General features: G+C 42.5%; 1 protein-coding gene across 3 annotated transcripts in view; it reads left to right on the forward strand.

The window, feature by feature from the left end:
- TTC7A (tetratricopeptide repeat domain 7A) overlaps positions 1 to 24,450 on the forward strand; it is a 276,049-nt gene that overhangs the window by 20,733 nt on the left and 230,866 nt on the right. For all 3 annotated transcript variants that reach the window (XM_084622482.1, XM_084622481.1, XM_084622483.1), the window contains 2 exons: positions 19,519 to 19,649; positions 20,088 to 20,200. In XM_084622482.1, coding sequence (XP_084478608.1) covers positions 19,519 to 19,649; positions 20,088 to 20,200 — 244 coding nt within the window. The remainder of the gene's footprint in view (positions 1 to 19,518; positions 19,650 to 20,087; positions 20,201 to 24,450) is intronic.

A 24,450-nucleotide genomic window follows, 5' to 3' on the forward strand; every position in this document is an offset into this window, starting at 1 on the left:
GGTAAATATTTTCCCACCTAGGATGTTGGTGTGTGTGCATCACGCTATTTAGTAGGGGCTAAGAGCCATGTCTGTCACAGGGCCTCTGCCTGCTGTGAGCTTAATCGTCGTATCTGTTCCCAGAGGCACATTGTAGCAGCACACCTGTGCTTTCACAGCTTCAAAGGCTGTGCTGGAATATATGTTAAGTACCCTGTTCCGGCTTCCTCCTGTGTTTCCAGCAATGCTGGTCTGAGGGGGGGGGGGCTGGCTGTCTGGCTACACTTAGCTAACCTCATCACTGGCCAGCATGGGGAAAGGGAGGAGAACAATCCCCGCAGTCTCTGCTGACCCACCTAGTGGGTCAGGGGATAGGCCAGGGACCTTCCCCTCTGGTGGGATCCACAGTCCAGGTCATCTCCTCTTGTCTCAAATAGGGAGTTGAGGGGGATGGGGGAAACCTGGGCCTGCCCTCTACTCCGGGTTCCAGCCCAGGGCCCTGTGGATTGGGCTACTTCCCTATGGCCTCCTCCCAACACCTTCTTTATCCTCACCACAGGACCTTCCTCCTGATGTCTGGTAATGCTTGTACTTCACAGTCCTCCAGCAGTAACTCACTCTCAGCTTCTTGTGCCTCTTGCTCCTAGCTCCTCACATGCGCTTCATTAACTGAAGTGAGGTCCTTTTTAAAACCAGGTGCCCTGATTAGCCTGCCTGTCCTAATTGATTCTGGTAGCTTCTTAATTGGCTCCAGGTGTCCTAATTAGCCTGTCTTAATTGGTTTCAGCAACTTCCTGATGGTTCTGGAACAGCCCATTATCTTACTCAGGGAAAAGAGACCTGCTTAATCTGGAGCTAATATATCTACCTTCTGTCACTCTCCTGTAGCCATCTAGCCTGCACCTGTCACAGAAGGTAAGGGTGAAAAGTTTGCTCAGGGGTGGCCTGCTGAGGCAGAACGCCTGGCTGCGGCTTTTGAGCAGCCAGATACCAGGACAATTAGAGGACACAGTGGGGGGCAATTTGAATCTGGGAAGCTTTGAGGTAACACTTTGAAGATGAGAACCAGTAATGTATGTTGCTATGCTCTGGACTACAATGCTTAATGAAATTTGAGTTTTGCTAGGGAGCACTTGTGATTTTGTGACCTGGGATTCAGTCTAAGCAAATGATTTAACTGCTTGTTTGTTTTTGCTGCCATGTGCTATCACAATTTTCTGGAAACAAATAAAGTTCTTATCATTCAAAAAACTTTGCTTTTATTGCGTAAAAAACTACAATCGCCCCCCTACACACACACACAATTGCTAGTGGGAGAGGCAATACCGGGGAGGGCTGACTTTCAGAGCTGTGTATAAGTCCAGCTATCATTTGAAAAGGTGTTTGTGGGGGTAGAGTGAATGGGAAAGCGAGAAGTCCCAGACAGGGGAAAGCAATTTGCGGATGGAGTTTGGGGAAGGTATGGGAAAGAGTTCTAAAAGTGCTGAAGGGGAGAGCGGGCATGCATCTGTTTAATCTGGAGGGTTATGAGGGATTGTAGCATGTCAGTTTGCTTCTCCATAACTTTAATCATCCTCTCAGTTGCATCCCTAGTGTAGGTCTCATTTTCTTCCACTGCCTGCATTCCCTGTTTTCTGCATTTGAGCATTGCATGACCTCCCGGAACATGTCTTCCTTTCTCCATCTCGGGCACTTTCTTATCAGGTGGAGGTGCTCTGCCGGTGTGTAGGGGGTGCCTTTGAAGGCCACATCTGCATAAACACAAGGAACAATACACAGATGCATGACTGTTAAGTATACGCACAGCATTGAAACAGTACAGTAAAATACCTCTACTAATATACCAATCATTTTCTCACTGACCCTTGACAAGCACACATGCTGGCGAACACTCCAAGCATCATGAGTTTACTCCATGGCGAAAGGCATTCTAAATCAGGGGAGAAACAATATGAAAGGGTCATGGTGCAGTCGACTAGGGACAATATTTTAAATTTTCCTACCCTTTTCCACAGACGGCAGGTTATTGTAGCAGATATCTCACTCCTGAGAGTAAGCAAAGAAGCAGTGGTGCATCTACTACATGCTTGTGGCTTCTACCCCAATCCCTATGCTTCCCACCTGTGTGCTGTTTTGGTCCCTGCACAAGTGATTGCAGATGGTGTGGGAAAGTTTCCTTCGATGGGGGAAGGAACAAAGCAGCTCTGCCAAGGAACCTTTGGCAGAGGATTGGCGAGTACGTCCAGGAAAGTTTCCTAGAGATCTATGGACGATTCCCATGAAATCTCAGTGTGCATCGACACCCTGTTCTGCCCTATTACTTAGCTGCACAGGGAAATGTCCAGCACAGAGAAACACAGCCAACCTTCTACATTTCTATGCCCTCAACCCACCTCTGTTCTTCACAAAGCAAAACCACTTACCAGGGGTCTCCTTGCCTGCTTCTTGCTTGCCAGAGTGTGACTGCCAAGACTGGCTGGACACTCCAGAGTGGAGAACAGCTCCTGACTGGATGCACCACCAGGTGACCCTGCTGTGGGTTGTACATTGTTGCCTGCTTTCACCTCTATGTTAATGATTTAGTCCTCTGGGTTAGGTCCACTTTCCACCGGCTCCAGCCCTGCCGAAGTATCTACAGGGCTCTTGGTGGTGGACGTGGAGTCGCTGCCAAGGATAGTGTCCAACTTCGTATAAAAACGGCAGGTCTAGGACGCAGCACTGGGGTGACAGTTTGCCTTCCTTGCCTTCTGGTACGCCTGCCTTAGCTCCTTGACCTTTTCTCTGCACTGCAGCATGTCCTGATCATAGCCTTTTTCTCAGAAGCTTTGGGAAATCTGCCCATAGGTATCGAAATTCCTACGGCTAGAATGCAGCTGGGAGGACTGCACAGCCTCCTCTTCCCAAATACTGAGCAGATCCAGCAGCTCCGCATTGATCCAAGCAGGAGAGGATTTTCCGCATGGAGCCACCATTGTCAGCTGGGGAGATGCGATGTGAGCTCTCCACGCTGAGCAAAGAGAAAGTGGAATTTCCAAAATTCCTAGGGCTTTCAGGGAGGAGGGGCGGACAGTTGCTCGCCTGGCTACAGGGCAATGGAGTTGGAACTGCTGACCAGAGCAGTCAGGGTGGGCATTGTGAGACACCTTCTGGAGGCCATTTACAGCAATAAAATCAAGCGTGGTGTCTACACTGGCACTTTGGCAGCAAAACTTTTGCGTAAAAAGCCCTGTCTCTCTCATCAAAGTCTTTTGTTGCCAAAATTGAAGAGTTTTGTCTCCAAAAGTGGCATTGCAGTGTGTACATCTCTACTGTTTTGTCACCAAAAGCTGCCTTTTTGTGAAAAAACTCTGCAGTGTAGACACGGCCTTAATCTCTTACTGGCATTGTTGCATGTACCTTAAGTTGGAACTGACGTGATGCATTCTGTGTGCAGTGGTGTTGTAGCTGTTACAGCCCCAGGAAATTAGAGAGACAAGGTGGGTGAGGTAATATCTTTTATTGGACTAATTTCTGTTGGTGAGAGAGACAAGCTTTTACACGGAACTGCTCTTCAAGTGTGGGGAACTGTGTCACAGCTAAACACAAGGTGGAAGAGATAACACATATTTCAAGGGATCATGCATGGTGAAGTGGACCTTTAACATCCCTACAGTCATAAAGAGGAGAGAGTGGGGTGGGGGAAAACAGGCCACTTCACCTTAATTGGTCCCTTGAAATATGTTAACTATTTGTACTATATAATATGTTCCACCTTGTATTTAGCTGTGACACTGAGTAAGCTTCCCAGATCTGAAGGAGAGCTCAGAGACAAGCTTTTGAGCTTTCATGCTCACCAAATGAAGTTGGTCCAATAAAAGATATTACCTTGCCCACCTGGTCTCTGTGATGCATTCTGGTATTTCTGAATTGGGGAATTTATTACAAAGTGGGACATTGCAGTGCAGGCTCTAAAGCAATCAAAATTACAATGATGGAAAGAAGAAGGGTCAGGTTGAGGGAGATTTGGCTTTTTCCATTGTGAACAAACATATAATATGATGGGAAAGAGCTGATTTGAAGCGGGACTGGGGGAGAGCAGTTCTAGATATATGGAGAGTAGATGGCTGGGAGTGGAATCTGATGGAAAAAAATAGAATTTGCTTTTATATAGCACTTTTCATACTCTTTCTTCCAGAGCACTTTGATGGACGTTTGACAGTGATCCAAACTTTTGTGGTCTTCTTGGAAACTTTTCAGCATTTTACTATTTTTCTGTATTGTGGGTAGCAAATAATCAGGATGTGGGCCCCATTGTGCTAAGTGCTTTACAAACACAGAAGAAAAACCCATTATCAAAAGTCTTGCAGGACAGATTTCCATCCAAAACAAATATCAACAAATAAATGTTTAGGTTAGTTATAAATGCTGGGACTTGAGCAGTTTACAAAGGTAATGGCAGAAATTAAGATCCTTTATCTGAACTGGCTGTATCTGCTTTACCCAAACCTGTTTCCAAATCCCTGACCATTTGTGTTGCAGGGTGGGAAAGGGAAGGAATGTCAGCTCTCTGCAGGTATTGTAGGTTTGTGAGGATTTTCCATAATCCAGTCTGAGTTTAACAAGGACTCATTTTGAAAGCTCTCTCAGTGATCATCAAATGGACAAATTGTCTGTACGTATTCCCTCTTCAATATGAGTCTCAGATGATTTTCATTCAGTTTGGAAGCCCTCTGCTTGGTTTGCTGTGTTGCATGTTCTCTCTCGCTCTGGAGCTTTCTCACTGATCTGTGGTGCAGGTAATTCTGCCGGTTTCTTACTCAGCCCTGTTTTAGCAACAGGAAAACACATCAGAAGCCAAGTTCACTGAAATTTCACTTCTGATCCACTTGGTGCATGTCAGGGCTGGGCTACCTGGTATTTTTTTCTTCTTGTATCTGGTGTTCTGAGACCCAGGGTATGTCTACACTAAAAACTTAAGTCAACCTATATTAGGTCTATTTACAGCCACCGCAGTAGTTACTGCAGTGGTGCAGATCCACACACCACTCCTTGGAGTGTTTCCACTGACCTAAGAAGGGCAGTGTGGGGAGCTGAGAGCTCTCAGCCAGGAGTGGGGCCCCGCTTCCCAGCTCTCCAGGGAAGCAGGGGGTAGCTAGGCTCTAGCTGCCTGCCTTTCTTGTCAGTTGGAGCCATGAAATTGACAGGAGAGCTAACAGCTGATGTAAGTAACAGTATCCACACAGACACTGAGTTGCCCTAACTACACCAACATAAGCCCTATGCCTTTTGTGGAGTGGAATTATTATGTCTGTGTAATAGGGTACTTATATTGGTGGGACAAGGCTGTAGTGTAGACACTGACATAATTAGGTCAAGGTAATCTGCCTTATGTCAACATAACTGTGTAGTGTAGGCCAGGCCCCAGTCAAAACAAGCCAGTAAATATCAATTTCCAATGTAACTTTACAACAGATGTCTCCTGAGTGTACTAGCTGGAGCAGATCTGCATGGATTCCTGTCTTGTCTGGTGGATAAATTCATTTGTAGTGAAACTTTCAGAGCTGGTTATCAGCCTTGACTTGTAAAATCTAGGCAGGACTCTCAACATATCTAGATGCCAGTTTCTATTGTGGCCTACAGTTAAAGGGGAACTGAAATGCTCTTAAAATGAACAAACCCCAGATAATTTAAGACCCCACATCCCTAATAAGAGTAAACTTTACAATGATCTCTTTTGTGTTAAAGTGTGTTTTAGTTATGAAAATCAGTTATCTGAGTTAATAGATCACTTTTCCTAGAGTTGCCAACATTGTATTTTAAAAAATAAGGGACTGTTTTCTTACCACCCTCGTGCCACCTCTCTTCCCAATATTATTATTATTTATTATCACCATTATCATTTATTATTAATATTAATAATAATTAATTAGTACTCACCTACCTTCACCAGGGGTATTTCTTGCTGCTTTTTGCAGCACTCAGCAACTCCTGATCTTGTACAGACAAGAAAAAATAAGGGATGTTGCTTGTAATAAGGGACTGTTGGCAACCATACGTGTCACTGACTCTTAAAGCATTGTGAACAGTGCAGCTCCCTGCACTGTGTAGGTGTTAATGATGACAGTGATACTTAGCATTTATATAGCTTTTTGATCTGACATCTTCAAGTGCTTTACAAAGGAGCATAGGTGTCATTAGACTCGTTTTATGGATGGGGAAACCAAGGCACATGGAGTCTAAGCAACTTGCCCAAGGCGATAGGGAATCAGTGGCAGTCAAGAATAGAACCTTGATCTCCTGACTCCAAGTCCATTGCTGTTGTCAGAGCCATAGTAAACTGCTGCAGGAGAACCCTGGTTCCTGAACCAGAATAAGACATAAACATTCCTTTCAGTTTGCCTTTAATACTTAGTTGTGGGAGACCCTCACTTGTGGTCAAAATGCACTAGATGCAGGTCTGGGGATGGGATGTAAAGGCCTCTTAAATTTCTCCTGTGTGCTTCCCTGTTTCTGGTGCTGCATTGTGCATTGCCATTCCCTCTGTTCTGTGTTAGAACAACATGAGGGCTGCTTTAACTCAGGCAGGACTGCCACAGCCATTAATGGATGAACATGCAGGGAAGGATCAATGTAGTGCATGGACATCCTGTCATCCTCTTTACTCTGACCACTTCACCTCTTGCCTGCTGCAACAGTAAGGACTTGTTGCATAATAGCTCCTATGGGCCTCTCTGCCACTGCTGAATCACCATTAGGCTTGGGTTTGCTAAACCACTTTTAGGGCCAGATTATGCTGGTTGCATGATGCAAAGCAGCCATGCCAAAGGGCCTGCCCCAGATATCTGTAATTTTTAAGTTTGAATGTGTGATCAATCATCATGTGAGAATGCAAAAAGTTTATAAAAATATTCTATAGTTTTAAAAAAAAAAAGTTAATCATTAAAGACATTTGGAAGCCGTAATTAGAGGCCTGTCATAAATATAAAGGGAAGGGTAACCACCTTTCTGTATACAGTGCTATAAAAATGATTTTACAGAGGTGATTTTTTCCCTTTTGTCTCTGATAGCTGTTCTCAGCCTACAGAAAAATCTTTTTGTTATGCCTGCTGCTCTGTCCCCCAAGCAGAGTGACAGAATCAACAGCTGCAATCACCTTTTACAAAACCCTTTAAAATCCTGCTGTGCTTCTGGTTCAAAATGATCTCTGGCTCAAAATGATCCCACCGCTCTGCCACCATGTCAGGGTTCCTTCCCCGCTCTGAACTCTAGGGTACAGATGTGGGGACCTGCATGAAAGACCCCCTAAGCTTATTCTTACCGGCTTAGGTTAAAAACTTCCCCAAGGGACAAACTTTGCCTTGTCCTTGAACAGTATGCTGCCACCACCAAGCGTTTTAAACTAAGAACAGGGAAAGAGACCACTTGGAGACGTCTTCCCCCAAAATATGCCCCCCCCAAGTCCTACACCCCCTTTCCTGGGGAAGGCTTGATAATAATCCTCACCAATTGGTGCAGGTGAACACAGACCCAAAGCCTTGGATCTTAAGAACAATGAAAAATCAATCAGGTTCTTAGAAGAAGAATTTTAATTAAAGAAAAAGTAAAAGAATCACCTCTGTAAAATCAGGATGGTAAATTCCTTACAGGGTAATCAGATTCAAAACATAGAGAATCCCTCTAGGCAAAACCTTAAGTTACAAAAAGACACAAAAACAGGAATATACATTCCCTCCAGCACAGCTTATTTTACCAGCCATTAAACAAAAGAAAATCTAATGCATTTTCTAGCTAGATTACTTACTAACTTTACAGGAGTTGTAAGGCTGCATTCCTGATCTGTTCCTGGCAAAAGCATCACACAGACAGAACCCTTTGTTCCTTCCCCCCTGCCACCTCCAGATTTGAAAGTATCTTGTCCTCTCATTGGTCATTTTGGGTCAGGTGCCAGCGAGGTTACCTTAGCTTCTTAACCCTTTACATGTGAAAGGGTTTTGTCTCTGGCGAGGAGGGACTTTATAGCACTGTATACAGAAAGGTGGTTACCCTTCCCTTTATATTTATGACAAGGCCTTTGAGGAGAAATATAGGATCACAACCTTAACTCAGTTGGACTAGGAGTGGTGGTTGTTTTAAAGGAATGGTGTAGAGTAGCTGACGTATTATGGGCCCTGTTAAAAATATCCTGCTTAGATACGGGCTGAAAGCAAAGTTCATAGGTATGGGCTGTCCCTACAAGGGGCCAAATCTGGACAGTCTGGAATCTAAATCAGCAATTCCCAAACTTTATTGGTTCATGTACCAACCACCTTCTTACAAAACAGATGTTTGAAGTACCACATGCAAATTTCTCCTTTCTGTGCACATTTTAGGCCTTAATAGGGTTTACTTAAGTATTTATGGACTCCTAATAAAATACGTTTTGAATCTGGCTGGTGGATATCCACCTGGGGTAACTAAAAGAATGAGGAGTTTGGCTGGGGGAAGGTTAGAGGACCATGAGGATTACAGCTGGTTGGGAATTTTTCAATGAAATGGTTTTTCATCAGAAAATGGCAGTTTGTCTAAACGCAGACTTTTCATGGGTTCTGTGAAGGTTCCATTCTGACAGAACTTTTGTCAGGAGGGGTTTCCAGGTTTGTGATAGAACTTGTGCTCAAACCTAGAGAAAGAGAGACATCCCAGAATAGCTTGGAGGACGGGGTACTCACCTGGGATATGGGAAACCCAGGTCCTGAATCTGAAGCAGCAGAGCAGCGATTTGAACCTGCGTTTCCTTCCACGCAGGTGAGTGCCCTGACTCCCAGGCTGTTGGCTGTTCTAAGGTGGGTGGTAGTCTTTTTGGCTTTTCACAAAAAAACTTCAAAATGTCTCAGTTTCATCCTGATGTTCCTGTTCCACGGCACGAAAAGTTTTGTGAGACAGCAAAACAGTTTCCCACCAACTCTAGTGGAGTTCACATGTCTCAGGTGGTGAGTGTGTGTAAATGGTAGCTCATGGGGGAGGGTAGACAGGTGAGGAGTCTTGGCTGGAATTGAGGGGTTTTACCTGGGCATTGGGCAGGTTCAGCTCCAGTTCACCGTTGTTCCAAGGCTTCATATTCCTGTTTCCCTCTGAGCCAGAGAGCTGTGCCAGTGGTCTCTCTGGAGAGTCTTTCCCAGAGGTCATCTCCTGCTTTGGTCCCTGGACTCACAACTTCTTCCTCCCATCCGTTAGCCTATCTGGGATCACAGCACAGCCCAGGGAGACTTCACGAGCCCACTAGTCTCACTTCTGGTTCACCATCACAGGGAAACTCATTCCTGACTTGATGCTACCTTGTAATTCTCTCCTCCAGCCTCTCTGCCTTCTCTCTGCTCCTGGGAGCCACCTAACAACTTTTATCATGTTTATCAAGTAGCTACCACCTCACACCTGGCCCCATTCCCCAGTTAGGCTGCTGATCTCTTGAATACCTCTTTCCTCAAAGGGGCCATGTCATGGAACAGAAATTGGTTGGTACTAGGCCCACTACTCCTTAAAAAGGACAGACCATTCTGTTACAGTGTACCACTTGCAACAAGTGCATGAACCACCAGTGGTATATTTACCACAGTTTGGGAACCCCTGATCTAAATCCCAGAGTTTTGATTGGGCCCAACTTTCCTTCTGTTTAGAAACAAAACTGCTGATCTCTCACACTTCCTGTCTCTCTTATTGTCCCTCTTTGTATTTCCAAGGATGTTTGCATGATAACAGGATATTTGTTGCTTCGGAGTATATTTGTTCCCACTGCTTATTCTTCACCTGAAATTGTTGTCCTTTGTTATATCACAAGAGGTTGCCTTGAAGATGATGATGATAATGTTCATAGACTATGGGGACATCAGGTGAGGAATAATAAATAACAGAATAACTAGTTTTTTCATTTAATATTCCTGAATTAAAAAAATGAGGAGAAATATTGAGCCTATTGTAATAGAGATTGTAAGTAAAAGGGTCTCTGAATAACTACAGTTTGAACAACTTAATTTAGTTTATGGATTTCATAAGACCCTACTGTCTAGTCCAGGGGTCTCAAACTCAGTTTACCTTAGGGCCAGGGCCAGTCCTCAAATCCTCCCAGCGGGCCAATAATGTCACTGAAGATGGTGGTCAGAAAAGAAAATGTTTATATTGTATTTTTTATTTTGAATTTCTTAGAAATAATAAAACTGTCATACAACTTTATACGATTCTTCACCTGCCAGAGAGTTTTAGTGTTTGCCAGACACCTGGCAACGCTTCAGTTCTGTCAGTTGGTTGACGTTTGGCCTCAGTGACTGAGCAGTTGAAACCTTCAGGATTGCAGCAAGGTGGGCATCAGAGAGTTGTGTTCAGTATTTTGACTGAATTATGTTGTTCAAACTGTAGTTATTCAGAGACCCTTCTACTTACAATCTTAGTTCCAGTAGGCTCAATATTTCTTAGACTTGTTTATATTCATTGTGGGGAAAAAAGTGACGCTGCCTCCATGGCTGACTCTGCCCAGCGACTAGTGATGGTATCTCTGTCCCTCTCCCACAGCCAGTGGGAGCCACAGGGGGCGGCGCCTGCATCAGACAGAGACGGCAGCATGGCTGCATGGGTCTCTCCTTTCTGGTCCGCAGTGGGGAGGTTCTTGGGCCGCAGATGGCCTGCGGGATGGGACTTTGAGACCCGTGGTCTAGCCTGTATTTTATAGATGAATTTACAGTAGTGTCCTTTTTGGCTGATCATAGGTTACATGTATGTTATAGGATACATATACACTTTCTAGGCATTCTCTGTATTTCAGAAAACATGTTTTTAGAGCATGTTCTGCATTACAAGATTAGCCTGCTGCCTGAATGTTGTTCTGCCGAAACAATGCGTGGGATCTTTCCAAAGGCAGATTTTAAAAGGCCCATGAAGATTACTTTTTATATAATACAAATAAAATCAATAAGGATAATCTTTTCATTAATTGTACTACATAAAATACACCATCTATGGGATTCTACTAGAAAAAGACACTGCTTTGTGGAGTGAGACAGGGAATTAAGTTGGATTCATGGGAGGGTGATGGCTGTCTACCCATGCTGATGCAACTATTTCTTTTTAACTTTTACTGTGGGCACTAACAGGGCAAAGTGAAAGCATGCTGTAATTACACAAGCAAAGATAAGGATAATTCATTTCTGTATCATCTCAAGCATGCTACTACTGAGCAATAAAATACTTCTGTTTTCTCCTTGGAACCAATCTGCAGAAGAACAAGGGGAAAAAAAAGCGTGTGTTGAACATAGATCCTGTCCCACATTGCTACTGTGGGTTGCCTTGAGGAGGATAAGCAATAGTAGTTGGTGATCGAGGATGATAGTCTTCCAGGAAATGATAGTGGTTATTGCTGGTGGATCTGCAGGTAGCTAATAAGACCAATCTGGGAGCCACAGATCTTATCTCTGTTGGGGCAGATGTTTTCCAGTGGAAGGGGTGGATTTGGATTGTTGAGTCAGGCTGCAGCATGTTCTTTCCTTCTTTCCCTTTCTTCTTTTCTTCTTTCTTTCTCTATTTCCTGTTGTCTTCATTGGGTCTCAGAATGCTGGGATCCTTGCCACGTGGTCCTTCTCCATTTTAGTTGGTCGAGGACTTGGGTTTCCCATAAGTTTATGTCGATGTTGCACTTCTTCATGTTGGCTTTGAGAGTGTCTTTGAAGTGCTTTCTTTGCCCTCCCCTCATCAGTTAACCTTGACTCAATTGTGAGAACATGACCAGCTTTGAGAGTTGATTGCCTGGCATTTGAAGAACTTGACCAACCCTGCGGATTTGGTGGCAGATGGTTATAGCTTTGATGTTGGAGGTCTTGGCTTGGTACAGAAAGCTGATGTTGATGCTTCTATCATCCCACTTAATTCATAAAATCTTGTGGAGGCACTGTTGATGGTATCGTTCAACAGCCTGGAGGTGTCTACTGAACATGACCCAGGTTTCAGCACTGTACAGGAGAGTGGGGATAATGATATCCTGGTACACAAGAAACTTGGTTTGGTTCTTAATGTCTGAAAGCTGTCCAGATCACTGCACACCCGCTCGCCATAGCTCGGATCTGCCTCAGACTCCTAGGTCACATGGCTGTGTACACCTACGTCATCCAACACACAAGACTGGGGAGGAAGTCCCTTCAGATGTGGCTGTTGTCGATCTATTCCCCAGCCAGACACCCCTTGGGCAGGGTCCTCGCGATCCCTCCCTGGGTACTCACCTTGCTCCAATGGTGGTCAAACCCGGATGCAGTGATGGAAGGTGTTCTGTTGCGACTTCACGGCCCACAGTATCTCTGGTGTCAGATGTGTCTGACCTCAGTTGGGGAGTACACCTTGGTGCTGTCAAGACTCGGGGGCTATGGTCTCAAGAGGAATTGTCACTTCACATAAATGTCAGAGAGCTCAGGGCCATCTGCCTTGCTTGCAAGGTGTTTCTTCCCCATCTGTCGGGTCATATGGTGCAGGTGCTGACAGACAACACGGACTCCATGTTCTATGTCAACAGGCAAGGGGGATCCCGGTTATTGGCCCTGTGTCAGGAAGCCCTTCGCCTGTGGGATTTCTGCATCCAGCACGGCGATCCACCTGGAAACCTCCCACCTCCTCGGTGTTCGGAACATGCTGGCGGATCACTTAAGCAGGTCCTTTTTCTCTCCCCACAAGTGGTCCCTCCACTTGGAGTTCGTCAGGATGCTTTTCTAGAAGTGGGGAGCTCCCCAAGTGTACCTGTTCACCACCAGACAGAACAGAAAATGTCAACAGTTCTGCTCTCTGCCAGGCCTCGACAGCGGCTCGCTATCCGATGCCTTTCTGCTGGCGTGATCAAGCCTTCTGATGTATGCCTTCCCGCCAATCCCACTGATCAACAGGGTCCTTTTCAAGATCAGGAAGGATAAGGTTCGAGTCATTATGCTTGCCCCAGCCTGGCCTCACCAGCATTGGTTCAGCACGCTCATAGGCTTGGCAGTAGCAGCTCTGTCAGCTGTTCCCAACCGTCTGGACCTACTCTCTCAGGATCACAGGCAGCTGCTGCACCCGAACCTTGCTTCACTCCACCTCACAGCGTGGATGCTGGGTGGCTGAACTCTGAGGAACAGACCTCAGTTCTATAAATTTATAAACCACAAGTTAAATGGACTCCAGCAATTACCCAAAGACAGTGCTACCCCAGCAGTGACTTACATGAACATCAGTATGATAATCTCTACTAAAAAAGTCACCATCAAGCCTGACCCATCTCTAGTCACTCTTCAACCCCTTATAGGCCAGAGAGAAAACATGGTCCTTGTGGTGTGTCTGGTAGGTTAACAAAATTGGGTTGCTGTGATCTGGGAGGAAGCAAGTTCCAAAGGCTTTTGGCCCTAAGGGCAAATCACCCCTTCCCATCTCTGGTGTGGCTAGGTGACTGCATGTCAGGGGACTCTACCTGTGGTGTCTCCTTGACTGCAACTATGGCAGAATGCCACAAAAAGAGTCCTTATAGTCCAAGGCCATTTAGGATTTTATAGATTAAAACCAGCACTTTAAAATCTATTGAGAAACTTACAAACAGCCAGGGCGGGTCTTAATGGTCTCACTGGTTTAATGTGTCCATGGAAAAAAAACTTCATTTAATAAGCAGGCTCATGAATTCTGCACATCATTTTCCAGACGGAATGAATACATAGCCCCATATAGAGTCTATTGCAGTATCTAATTTGGTGTTGACAAAGGCATGGATAATAATTACATCCTGAAGAAATAGTTGCAGTCTATTGCCCAGGCAGAGCGTTGATTTTAAGCTGACCTGGCTATAGCTGTCACCTGCTCCTCTGACAACAATTGGGAGTCTGAGCAGATAAGAATGTCCATTACAAGGCTCAAGAAGAGCAATAACAGTGAAAATAACTAATCATGCCCGTTAGAAAAAGGGTGGCCAAGTGGGTCAAGCATGCAAGACTGGAAGCTAGTGGTCCTGTTTAACTCTGCAGCATTAGGCAAGTCACTTAATCTCTTAGCTACATCTCTCCTTTTAGGAAAAATAACAACTTCAGGGGGTTGTTTGAAGCTTTAAACTCCACTTACCTCACCACCTCTGAGACAGTCAAATAAAAAGTACAATAGGATTATGAAAGACTGTTGGTCCAGAAATAACAACAGATGAAGCTCTTGTGAACTCCTCCGGAAAAAGAAGCTTATGCTTTCAAAATATGCCAGTAAGCTTTATGAATGACCCAAATAACCAGTGATTTGGGAGTGTTTTGGTGGAGAACCTCTGCTTGAATAAGCTTTTTCTTTGTTTGCAGAAGAGGCATGCTAAATATGAGTGGATGTTGCAGTGAATGTTCAAAAGTTATGGACACCAAATGTGTCTGTTTTTCCAATCTGTTCCATTTAGTGCCAAAAGCACTGCTCAACTGCTTGGAAAAGGAATGTCAAGACTGATGACAAACATTGCTTAGTGTGTGTGGGTTTTTTGCCAGAATTCTCAAAGGTTTGTTCCAGACAGTACTAGAACTAATCTCAATCTTTGATTTATCTTGCTGAAGATCAGGCAGTTTATTTTCAGAGAGATTGTGATCTAGCAGATTAATTTTGGGGCTGAACTCCTGGGTTCTAATTTTAACTCTGGTGCTGAATCATTTTGAGACCTTTCTGTCAGTTTTCCCCATCTGTGCAATGCTGGTAATTCTAATGTTCCTCTAAAGAGGATTAGTTAGTTTTTGTAGAGCTTTAATGTAAAGTGCTAAGTAGTATTCTGCTGACTTTTGTATACTTATGTATAAAGACTAATACAAATTTATGTAAAGAACAAGTCTCAAAAACACTTTTTTGTTTAATGTTCACTGATTTCCCTGAGCCAAGTTTATAAATTGGGCTGCAGGGCGTACACTGGAAACACATTCTTCTAGGCAAAGACATTGTGTACCCAAATTTACTGGCACAGCGTGACATCTGCAGTTCTTTGCCCCAGATGTAGATTCATAGTATAATATGTTTCAGGAATGGGGAACACAGTCTGCAAAACTGAAACTATTCCATCTTGATCACCTGTGAGGTGCTGTCCATCACACTGAATTCCTTTTAACACTGTTCAACACAGACATTATGCCAAAACATCCAGACTTCATGCTCTGTGCGCTTCAGTGTTCCTTAGTGCCATCGTTGGATTGATAGACAGTTCTGGCATACCTAGTTCCAGGGTTTTAGGAGTCATGTATTAGATGTGAGTTGATTGGTGTGTGGAGAGGAATTGGTATGCTGCCATTTAACTTTATTTGCTGCATCCACAATCCCATCGTTTCCTATCTACCATGGCCACTGAAGCTTTGACTTTTGGCCACCAGTGTGACAGGAGATGTTGGTACCAGTGCTAGTGCGTGAGTGGACAGAGCTTTTGTGTATGCGTGGTCATTGAGTTATATTAAGCCACCATTGCTCCTAGTCTGGGAGGTACATGCTTAAAGACCTGTCAGCAATGATGGATACACATAGTGAGAGGCACATTCATGATACAGCAATTTTTGTAGCAACAACTTCATAGTATTGACCAAATTCATAAGTCATACTTAGGTTCCCCAAATAATCACACAATGGATTCGGTGTTTTTTTTGTTTTTTTTTTTTAAATAATTATATACATGATGTGTTTATGTTAGAGGAGACCAGGTCAAAGAGGTGCTCCATGCATGTGTAGTGAAAGGTGGGTAGGTTTGCGATGGTCTTTAGTTCCTGCAGGACTTTGTTCCACGGTCTCTGATGGGCCCCCGAGAAAGCTCTGTCACCTGCACAGATGAGCTTCACCCTTGTAGTAGAAAGTTAATCTGTTCCTGAGGAGCAGAATTGTTGACTTCAGTCCTCATCCTGGAGCTTTAGAGTGGTAATTCGCCAGTGGAGGGAGGCTGTAGTGTGAACTTGTATGTTTTTACTCCCTCTTGCCTCACCGTTCTGAGCAGGAGGTAGAAATGGCTGAATCCTGTCTACACGACAGTCCTCATGCTGGTTTCTGGGTCCACATTAGATATCGTGTGTATGTGCGATGTGTGTGTGTTAATGGGTTGTGGTGGGTTTCTTTCAGTGGGCTCTGGGATGCTGGTTTCTCAGTGTTTCCTCTAGCAGAGAAGAATGGGTTACACCTGGGCAGTCTAGTCCTTGTATGTGTGTGGTGATGCTCATTTGTGATTTTTGGCCTGCCACTCTGCATGATTTCACAATGTTCACGAATCCATATGCTGGACTCCATTAAAAGAAGCCTACCGCCCTCTCTGCATTTAAAAGGACATCAGCTTAGAAATCACACTTCTTTCTAATTTTTTTAAACATACTACCATTGCAAGTAGCTCCTTAGATGAGTATAGCCAAGACAGATCAGAGAAAAATAGTTATGAATTAGTTTAGCCTGTGCATTTGATAGTTCTCTTGTGGAAAAAAACTGAGTTTCATGGCTTCCTCTACATATAGAGTCAGTTTCTTTTGTTTGTGCAGGACTTTCATTTAGCAATCAGCAGGGGAGAAAGACATGTGATTGTAGAACCACAACCTTTGAAGAGGGTTAACACAGAGTGGACAGTTGACAGAAAAGACAAAACACAAAAGGGAATGTTAGTTAACAGATACGCAACAAAGTAATCCCCTATTACTACCCACTACTATAAAATCTATGGCCATTTTTGCATATATGGGCCTTAATCTCTCTGTACCACAGTTTGCCCATCTGTGCCATAGGGCTAATACTTCCCTTCCTCAGTGGTGGTCTTAAGAGATGAAAGGTGCTATAGAAATGCATAATATTGTTCTGTATCAAACAATTGAAAGGTAGTGAATACAAAATACCTATAGATGTATAGTAGGGCTGTCGATTAATTGCAGTTAACTCACGCAATTAACTAAAAAAATTGTGATTTAAAAAACTGATTGTGATTAATCACACTATTAAACAATATAATACCAATTTAAATTTATTAAATATTTTTGGATATTTTTCTACATTTTCAAATAAATTGATTTCTGTTACAACACAGAATACTAAGTATACAGTGCTCACTTTATATTTTTATTATAAATATTTAAATGTAAAAATGATTAAATAGTATTTTTCAATTCACCTAATACAAGTACTGTAGTGCAATCTCTACTGTGAAAGTGTAACTTACAAATGTAGATTTTTTTTTTGTTACATAACTGCACTCAAAAACAAAACAATGTAAAACTTTAGCGCTTACAAGTCCACTCAGTCCTACTTCTTTTTTCAGCCAGTCGTTAAGACAAACAAGTTTGTTTACATTTACAGGAGATACTGCTGCCTGCTTCTTATTTACAATGTCACCAGAAAGTGAGAACAGGCGTTCGCATGGCTCTTTTGTAGGCAGCATTGCTAGGTATTTACATGTCAGATATGCTAAACATTCGTATGCCCCTTCATGCTTTGGCCACCATTCCAGAGGACATGCTTCCATGCTGATGATGCTTATTAAAAAACCAATGTGTTAATTAACTTTGTGTTTGGATTCCTTGAGGGAGAATTGTATGTCTCCTGTTCTGTTTTATCTGCATTCTGTCATGTATTTCATGTTATAGCAATCTCAGATGATGACCCAGCACATGTTCGATTTAAGAATACTTTCATAGCAGATTTGACAAAATGCAAAGAAGGTACCTGTGACAGGATGACCAACCCCCCCCCCCCCCCCAGGGTGCCACCTGATGTGGTGGGGTCTCATTGAGCGCACCCTTTCCACCAGCCTGGGTAACTCTAACCCTAACCCTGTCCTTGCTGTGCTAGGCTCTCAAGCCTTCTCCAGAACACACACGGCTAAGGCCACACGCGGCTGCAGACACAGACTGAAATCAGCTGTGTGGGAGGACTTAGCTAGGGGAATGGCCAGCACTCATGTGCATACTTCCTTTGGGATATAAACCCAAAATAATATTGTCTTGCGCTGTATAGAAAGATCTGCAAAGTGAAGGCTCATACAAATTTGCCCCCTCCCTCAGTGTGGAGGAGGATATGCACAGCTTTTTGCCCCCCCCCAGATATGAATTGCACAAACTGAGGTTTGTAATAAACTTATTTTTTGTTTATTAACTACAAAAGGTAAATTTTAAGTGATTATAAGGGATCACAAACAAAACAAAGCAGATCACTGAGCAAATAAAACAAAACATGCAAACTAAACTTAATACACTCAAGAAACAGGTTACAAAATGTAATTTTTCACCCTAATTGTTATTTTAGGCAGGTTGCAGAGTTTCTGTAGCTTAGAGTCTTACTGTTCCTCCTAATGGCACATTGAGGCTGATTGCCTACTGTCTGGTGGGTGTTCCCCCAAATACACACAGTTGTAATTGTTACATAGTCAGTATTCCTAACCTCAGATACAGAAATGATACATGCATACAAATTGGATAAACATATAAACACATTCAATAGATCATAACCTTTCTAATGATACCTCACATGACCCATCTTGCATAAAACGTATCTTAGTTATGCCATATTCATATCCTAACAATATTTCTATTAAGAATATGGGGTGCAGTGTTATAGTACCAATGTGAGATTTCTGGACCCAAGGTTTAAGAATCTGAAGTGCCATCCAAAATCTGAGAGGGATGAAGCATGTTTTCAGAAGCTTTAAAAGAGCAACACTCAGATGCGGAAACTACAGAACCCAAACCACCAAAAAAGAAAATCAACCTTCTGCTGATGGCATCTGACTCAGATGATGAAAATGAACATGCATCGGTCCTATCTGTTTTGGATAGTTATCGAGCAGAACCTGTCATCAGCATGGACGTGTGTCCTCTGGAATGGTGGTTGAAGCATGAAGGGACATATGAATCTTTAGTGCATCTGGTACATAAATACCTTGCAACGCTGGCTACAACAGTGCCATGCGAACACCTGTTCTTACTTTCAGGTGATGTAGATAATAAGTGGGCAGTATTATCTCCTGCAAATTGTAACTAAACTTGTTTGTCTGAGTGATTGGCTGAAGTAGGACTGAGTGGACTTTAAAGGCTCTAAAGTTTTACGTTGTTTTATTTTTGAATGCAGTTATTTTTTTGTATATAATTCTACATTTGTAAGTTCAACTTTCATTATAAAGAGATTGCACTACAATACTTGTATTGAGTAAATTGAAAAATGCTATTTTGTTTTTTACAGTGCAAATATTTATAATTAAAAATAAAGGTAAAGTGAGCACTGTAGACTTTGTGTTCTGTGTTGTAATTGAAATCGATATATTTTAAAAGATAGAAGACATCCAAAAATACTTAAATAAATGGTATTCTATTATTAACAGCCGGATTAATCATGATTCATTTTTTTTATCACGATTCATTTTTAAAATCTCTTGACAGTCCTAATGTATAGTATATATTATTCTACCAATGTTTCCAAAAGTATTTGAAGCAAGCAAGAAAATAAACAAAACAAAAGTATGTATTATTTAGGAGATTTTCCCTGTCATCTTGTAAATATTTACGCTGTGAAAACTGATTACATTGACTTCGCTACTTCTGAGCTTGGGTTTAAGAAGGTATTGCCATTTTCCAGGTCTGTCACTGGAGCGGTCGCCCAATTCGATTGCCTCGCGTGCTCGGCTGTCCGAAAGGGAAGAGGAGGTCATGGCTTGTTTCGAGAGAGCGTGTGTCATTGCACAAGTGTACTTGCAGGAACTTGAGAAGGTAAGGAATAAATGTGCCCTAAGTGTGACTTACCTGTATGTTGCCCAAATCCTATCTTTGGACAGGGCTCCCAGTGAGTTTGTCAATGGAAGCTGGGCAAATCCGAGGGCAGAATTACATGTGCTGATAGACTAAAAGGATTGTCAGAGCACTACTGAAAGGGTGATGTGTCCTCTCAATATTTCAGACAATAGAAGAGTTTTGATACAGTTGGACCCTTATTTTGCTAACTGATTGAGGCCTCTGGGGTTCATAAAATCAAAAAGTTCATAAACTTGAACATCTCAAAACTACAGTAAGTATGGTACAGAAGTTGTAGAATGGTGCACTGCATCACTTTCTCTTTGTCCTTCCAATCACTGCAAAGTGATTCCCAACGCATGCAAGCAGATAAGGACAATGAGTTTATAATCATATCACTTTTTGTTTCCCTCCCAGACCTTGCATTCAAGAAGCATAAAAGGCAGCACTGTGATTTTCTCTGACTTTGAACTTCCCTATTTCTTGGAAGCAGCTCTACAGAGTGCATACGTATCTCACTTGAAGAAGGGGTAGGTGGATGCAGCTATTTAATCCAAATGTACTTTCACAGTGGATTTAGACATACTTCTCCATACCCGTCCTGTAGCACCTGTAAGACAGCTAACTGGAATGAGCTGTGACAGCTCTCGCCACGGCATATTATAGCTACATCTCTGTACTATGTTAATTTTACTGCTGTTCTCCTTTCAGGGTTCTTTCATTCATTCTACCTGACAGTGGCCCCAAACTGCTGCTCTCTGGACATAGGCACGTAATCTCTGCTCTTTTTTGGCCCAATTCTACTTCCATTGAAGTCAATGAGAGTTTGACCTTTGAGTTCAGTGGGAGCGGAGCAAAGATGACACTGAATGTTTGTTTTTCCAAATCTCAACCCTAGGGTGTGATCTTGGAAACCCTTCCATTGACTTCACTTTGTTTGAATCTGACATTTAAGGCCTAAACAGCAGTAAAACTGAGTGAGAGGAGAACAGACATGCAGGTGAGGGCTCCCTTACAGGGTAACTATGATACTGTTTGGGGGTTCATTTTGAATCCAACACTCAAAAAGACATTGGTGGCTGCAAACCTACTGTAAATTGCAACTGAGGAAAATGTTCATGTAGTAATAATAATAATAATAATAATACCTGATGTTTATAAACCCCTCTCTCATGTGAGGGGCATACTTTAAAACACAAATGGATGTACCCTCACAAACACCCCGCTGAGGCTGGTAAGTCTGTTTTACAGATGAAGAAACTGCAGCACAGACACACACTGACTTACCTCAGGCCATATAAGAAGTGTGTGTAAGAGCTAGGGCTAAGGTCTCCTCCAGTTCTATGCCATCATTCCTCCCCAAAGTGAAACAGCTGCTGAATTTTGCACAGCTCTGTGTACTAGGCCTGGTCAACATTTTTTTAGCAAAACTTTTTTTGCCAACAAACAAACAAACAAAAGAATTATTGACTGAATTTTCATAGAAAATTTTCACTTTGGTCAGGTTTCAGAGTAGTAGCTGTTAATCTCTATTTGCAAAAAGAAAAGGAGAACTTGTGGCACCTTAGAGACTAACCAATTTATTTGAGCATAAGCTTTCATGAGCTACAGCTCACTTCATCAGAGTGTCCGATGAAGTGAGCTGTAGCTCACGAAAGCTTATGCTCAAATAAATTGGTTAGTCTCTAAGGTGCCACAAGTTCTCCTTTTCTTTTCACTTTGGTCAGAATTTTCCAGTTTTTAAAAATCAAAAATGAAAATTTTTCATTTTTGGGGTTCCTTCCTCCTTCTCTCCCCTTTTTTGTTTATCCACTTGTAAAACCTCTCCGGGGGTGGAGGGGAAAGAACCAGGAGGGAGAGGAAAGGAGGAAAACATTAAAAAACTGGAAAATTCCACCCCAAAAATTTGAACTAAACAAACAATTTTAATTTTGTTTTCATTTTTTTTGTATGTGTGGAAAATACATGGGATTTTTAGCTAGCTCTGTTGTTTATGAGCATAGTTTTAAATGTTTCTCTGAAATTGAATGTTCTCAGTGTTGTTTTTTCAAGTTTAGCCATGATTAAGGGCCTGTCTACCCACAATTTGCACCTGAAATTTTACAGATTCAAGCTGAACCCAATTTAAATCAGGCTTGAACCAAAATAAGGCCCAGGGTACGCTACAGACTTCTGCCAGCACAGCTATGTTGATCAGGGCTGTGAAGAGGTATGATCTCTGGATGACAGAGTCATGCCAGCTGAAGCCCCAAGCATAGATACAGATATATTAGCAAAACTCTACTTTTACTGGAATAGCTTGTTTAGTCCCTGGAGGGTAATTTTAAATTATACCGATACGAATTACAACTGTGATGGTAAAGCTACGGCTACCTTTGGAGCTCCTTGCTGGTATAGTTTTCCCATTATTATTATACTAGTAAAGTGCTGCTAGTGTAGACGTGGCCTGTGAGTGTCCACACACAAAGTTGCACCTGTTGAACTAAATCAGTATAAAATCACACCATTAGTTAAACCAGTAAAACTTTGCGTATACACCAAGACGACAGAGAAATAGAAGTGTTTCGGATAATTCCTTGATACCCAAATAACAGATGAGAGGTTACATGTCTTTCAGATGTGACATACTGTTTGGCAGTCTGCTTAAGGTTTACTTCCTTTTCAGTTATCTTTCATGTGCATCAAATATGCTGATGTTCTAGCCTGTTGCTGTTTTTACAATAGATAAAAAAATTGGTTTAATGTTTTATGGCCAAAAGTTTTTCACACTTGATCTTGCTATCAAGAGCATAAAACAGAATCTCATTTTGAATATACTGTATTGGGGTCAACTAAATATCATTTAATACAGAACTCTCATGTTCATAATATTCAGTGACATTTTAAATTCAGCCTTAAGTATTCCTTGTTAGTAAAGAGTACCCATTGGGTTGCTTTGGGTATTAATTTTGACTCCCTAGTTAATTTTAATGGCTGCCTTTTTAAAAATTAATTCTGAAGTCAAAATTCACTTATAGTTAAAAATCACATTGTCCATCAGCTGAACTACTGTTAGAGCAGGAAGACACCTTCTGCATTTGCTTCCGTATAAAAGGGTTGATTAATCTTTACCATAAAACCCTAGGGTCAGAACAGTAATAAACACACACAGTCTGATTCCCCTCTCACTTATACCAGTGCAAATCAGGAATTAAAGCCAAGAAGTTAAAGGACTAGTGGGGAAAAAAATTGTATGAGAATCCATAGCTCATTTACCCATGGCTAGTATTAATAATTTCATTTTTTTACCACAGGAGGGCATAAGCAGAACTCTCAACACGCTCTTGGGGTAAATTAAAAAAGAAGGGAGAAGAGGCTTTGTCAGATGTGTATATATTATATAACCCCTGGTTTCTCCACCTGATGTTGCATGCCTCAAAGAAATTCTATGTGTTGCATTCAGCATGGTGGAATTAGGAAATCAGCCCAGAAAGACAAAAGCCCAAAGAGCCCTATATGGCAGGATGTCATTTCCCTCTGGCGCATGCATTCTATGGAATCACAAGCGTTTGATTCTAATTAGCAGAGCTGTCTAATGTCTAGCCAGACAGCTGAATTGAGGATATGCACATTGTTCTACTGCCTCTGTTTGCTCACATTGGCAACATGCCAGATTATGGCCAGGAGAGCCCTCTCTCCTAAAATGTACAGTGAAAGGCGAGCCTGTAACTAACAAAACAAAGATCCATTCTCCCTTTCAGATGTTAAAGAGCCAGCTGTAGTGACCAGCAAGGCCTGCAGCTGTGGGAAGCCCCTGTGTTCTTGGTGTGCATTTAATTAAAATATTGTATCAGTGAAGGAAAATCTCTTGCAGTTGTCTGCCCTTCTGAGTCACAAAAGAGCTTTCTTGTATTATTTCAGTAAGCATCATTGATATTCTGCTGATGCAAAGTACAACCAGGCAGGTGCTGCCTCAGTGTGGGAAGCAGCCTGTTGTGCAGATGTTAGTGAGAAAGACTATTTAATTTTTAGGGAAATATGTGCATGGAGATAAGGATCATAGTAAGACTGGCTTTTAGTTTAGCTTATTCCACGAGTGGTTTCTTTATGCTAATGTGCAGGATTTGCAATCAAAACTATAAATATTTCCACAGGGCATAGAGACCTCTCCTGAGTCCTGTTCTCATCTTAATGATTTATTATTATGATGTTATTTATGTGGCACCAGAAGTGTGCTAGGTGTTTTGCAGGCAAATAAAAAGAGAAGGGACAGGATTTTCCAAAGTGACTAGTGATTTTGGATGCCTCCATTTTTGGATGTCCAACTTAAGACCTCTTAAAAGGGCCTGACTTTTAGAAGTGGATGTTAAGTGCTTTCTGAAAATTAGACTCCTTTAAGATGACCCAGGTTGGCACATCCAAAAATAGAGGCACCCAAAAGCACTAGATGCTTTGTAAAACTTTGGCCAAGGTGCCTGCCCAGAAAAGCTTTCAGGGTAAAAATTTTTGAAACTCCCTGAAAGTGACGTGAGCTTAAATCTCAAGTGCCTAAGTTGTTTTTGAAAGTGGGACTTAGGTTCCTAAGCCACTTAGGTCCTTTTGAAAATGTCACCCACTGTCGAAGCCGTGTATAGATGTGGGCTGAACTGCTGCTTTTCATCAAGGATATTCTTTATCACTGAGCAGCCCACACCTTTTCCCGTCTGAAGCGGGTATTACCCCTTCCTCAAGCCACTCTTTCCCGCATCAGCCTGTGGTTTTCTCAACTCTGCTGTCATCCATCCTTCGAGAGGTTTTGTTT

This window comes from Lepidochelys olivacea, assembly GCF_965140295.1.
Source record: "Lepidochelys olivacea isolate rLepOli2 genome assembly, chromosome: 3".
NCBI lineage: Eukaryota > Metazoa > Chordata > Testudines > Cheloniidae > Lepidochelys > Lepidochelys olivacea.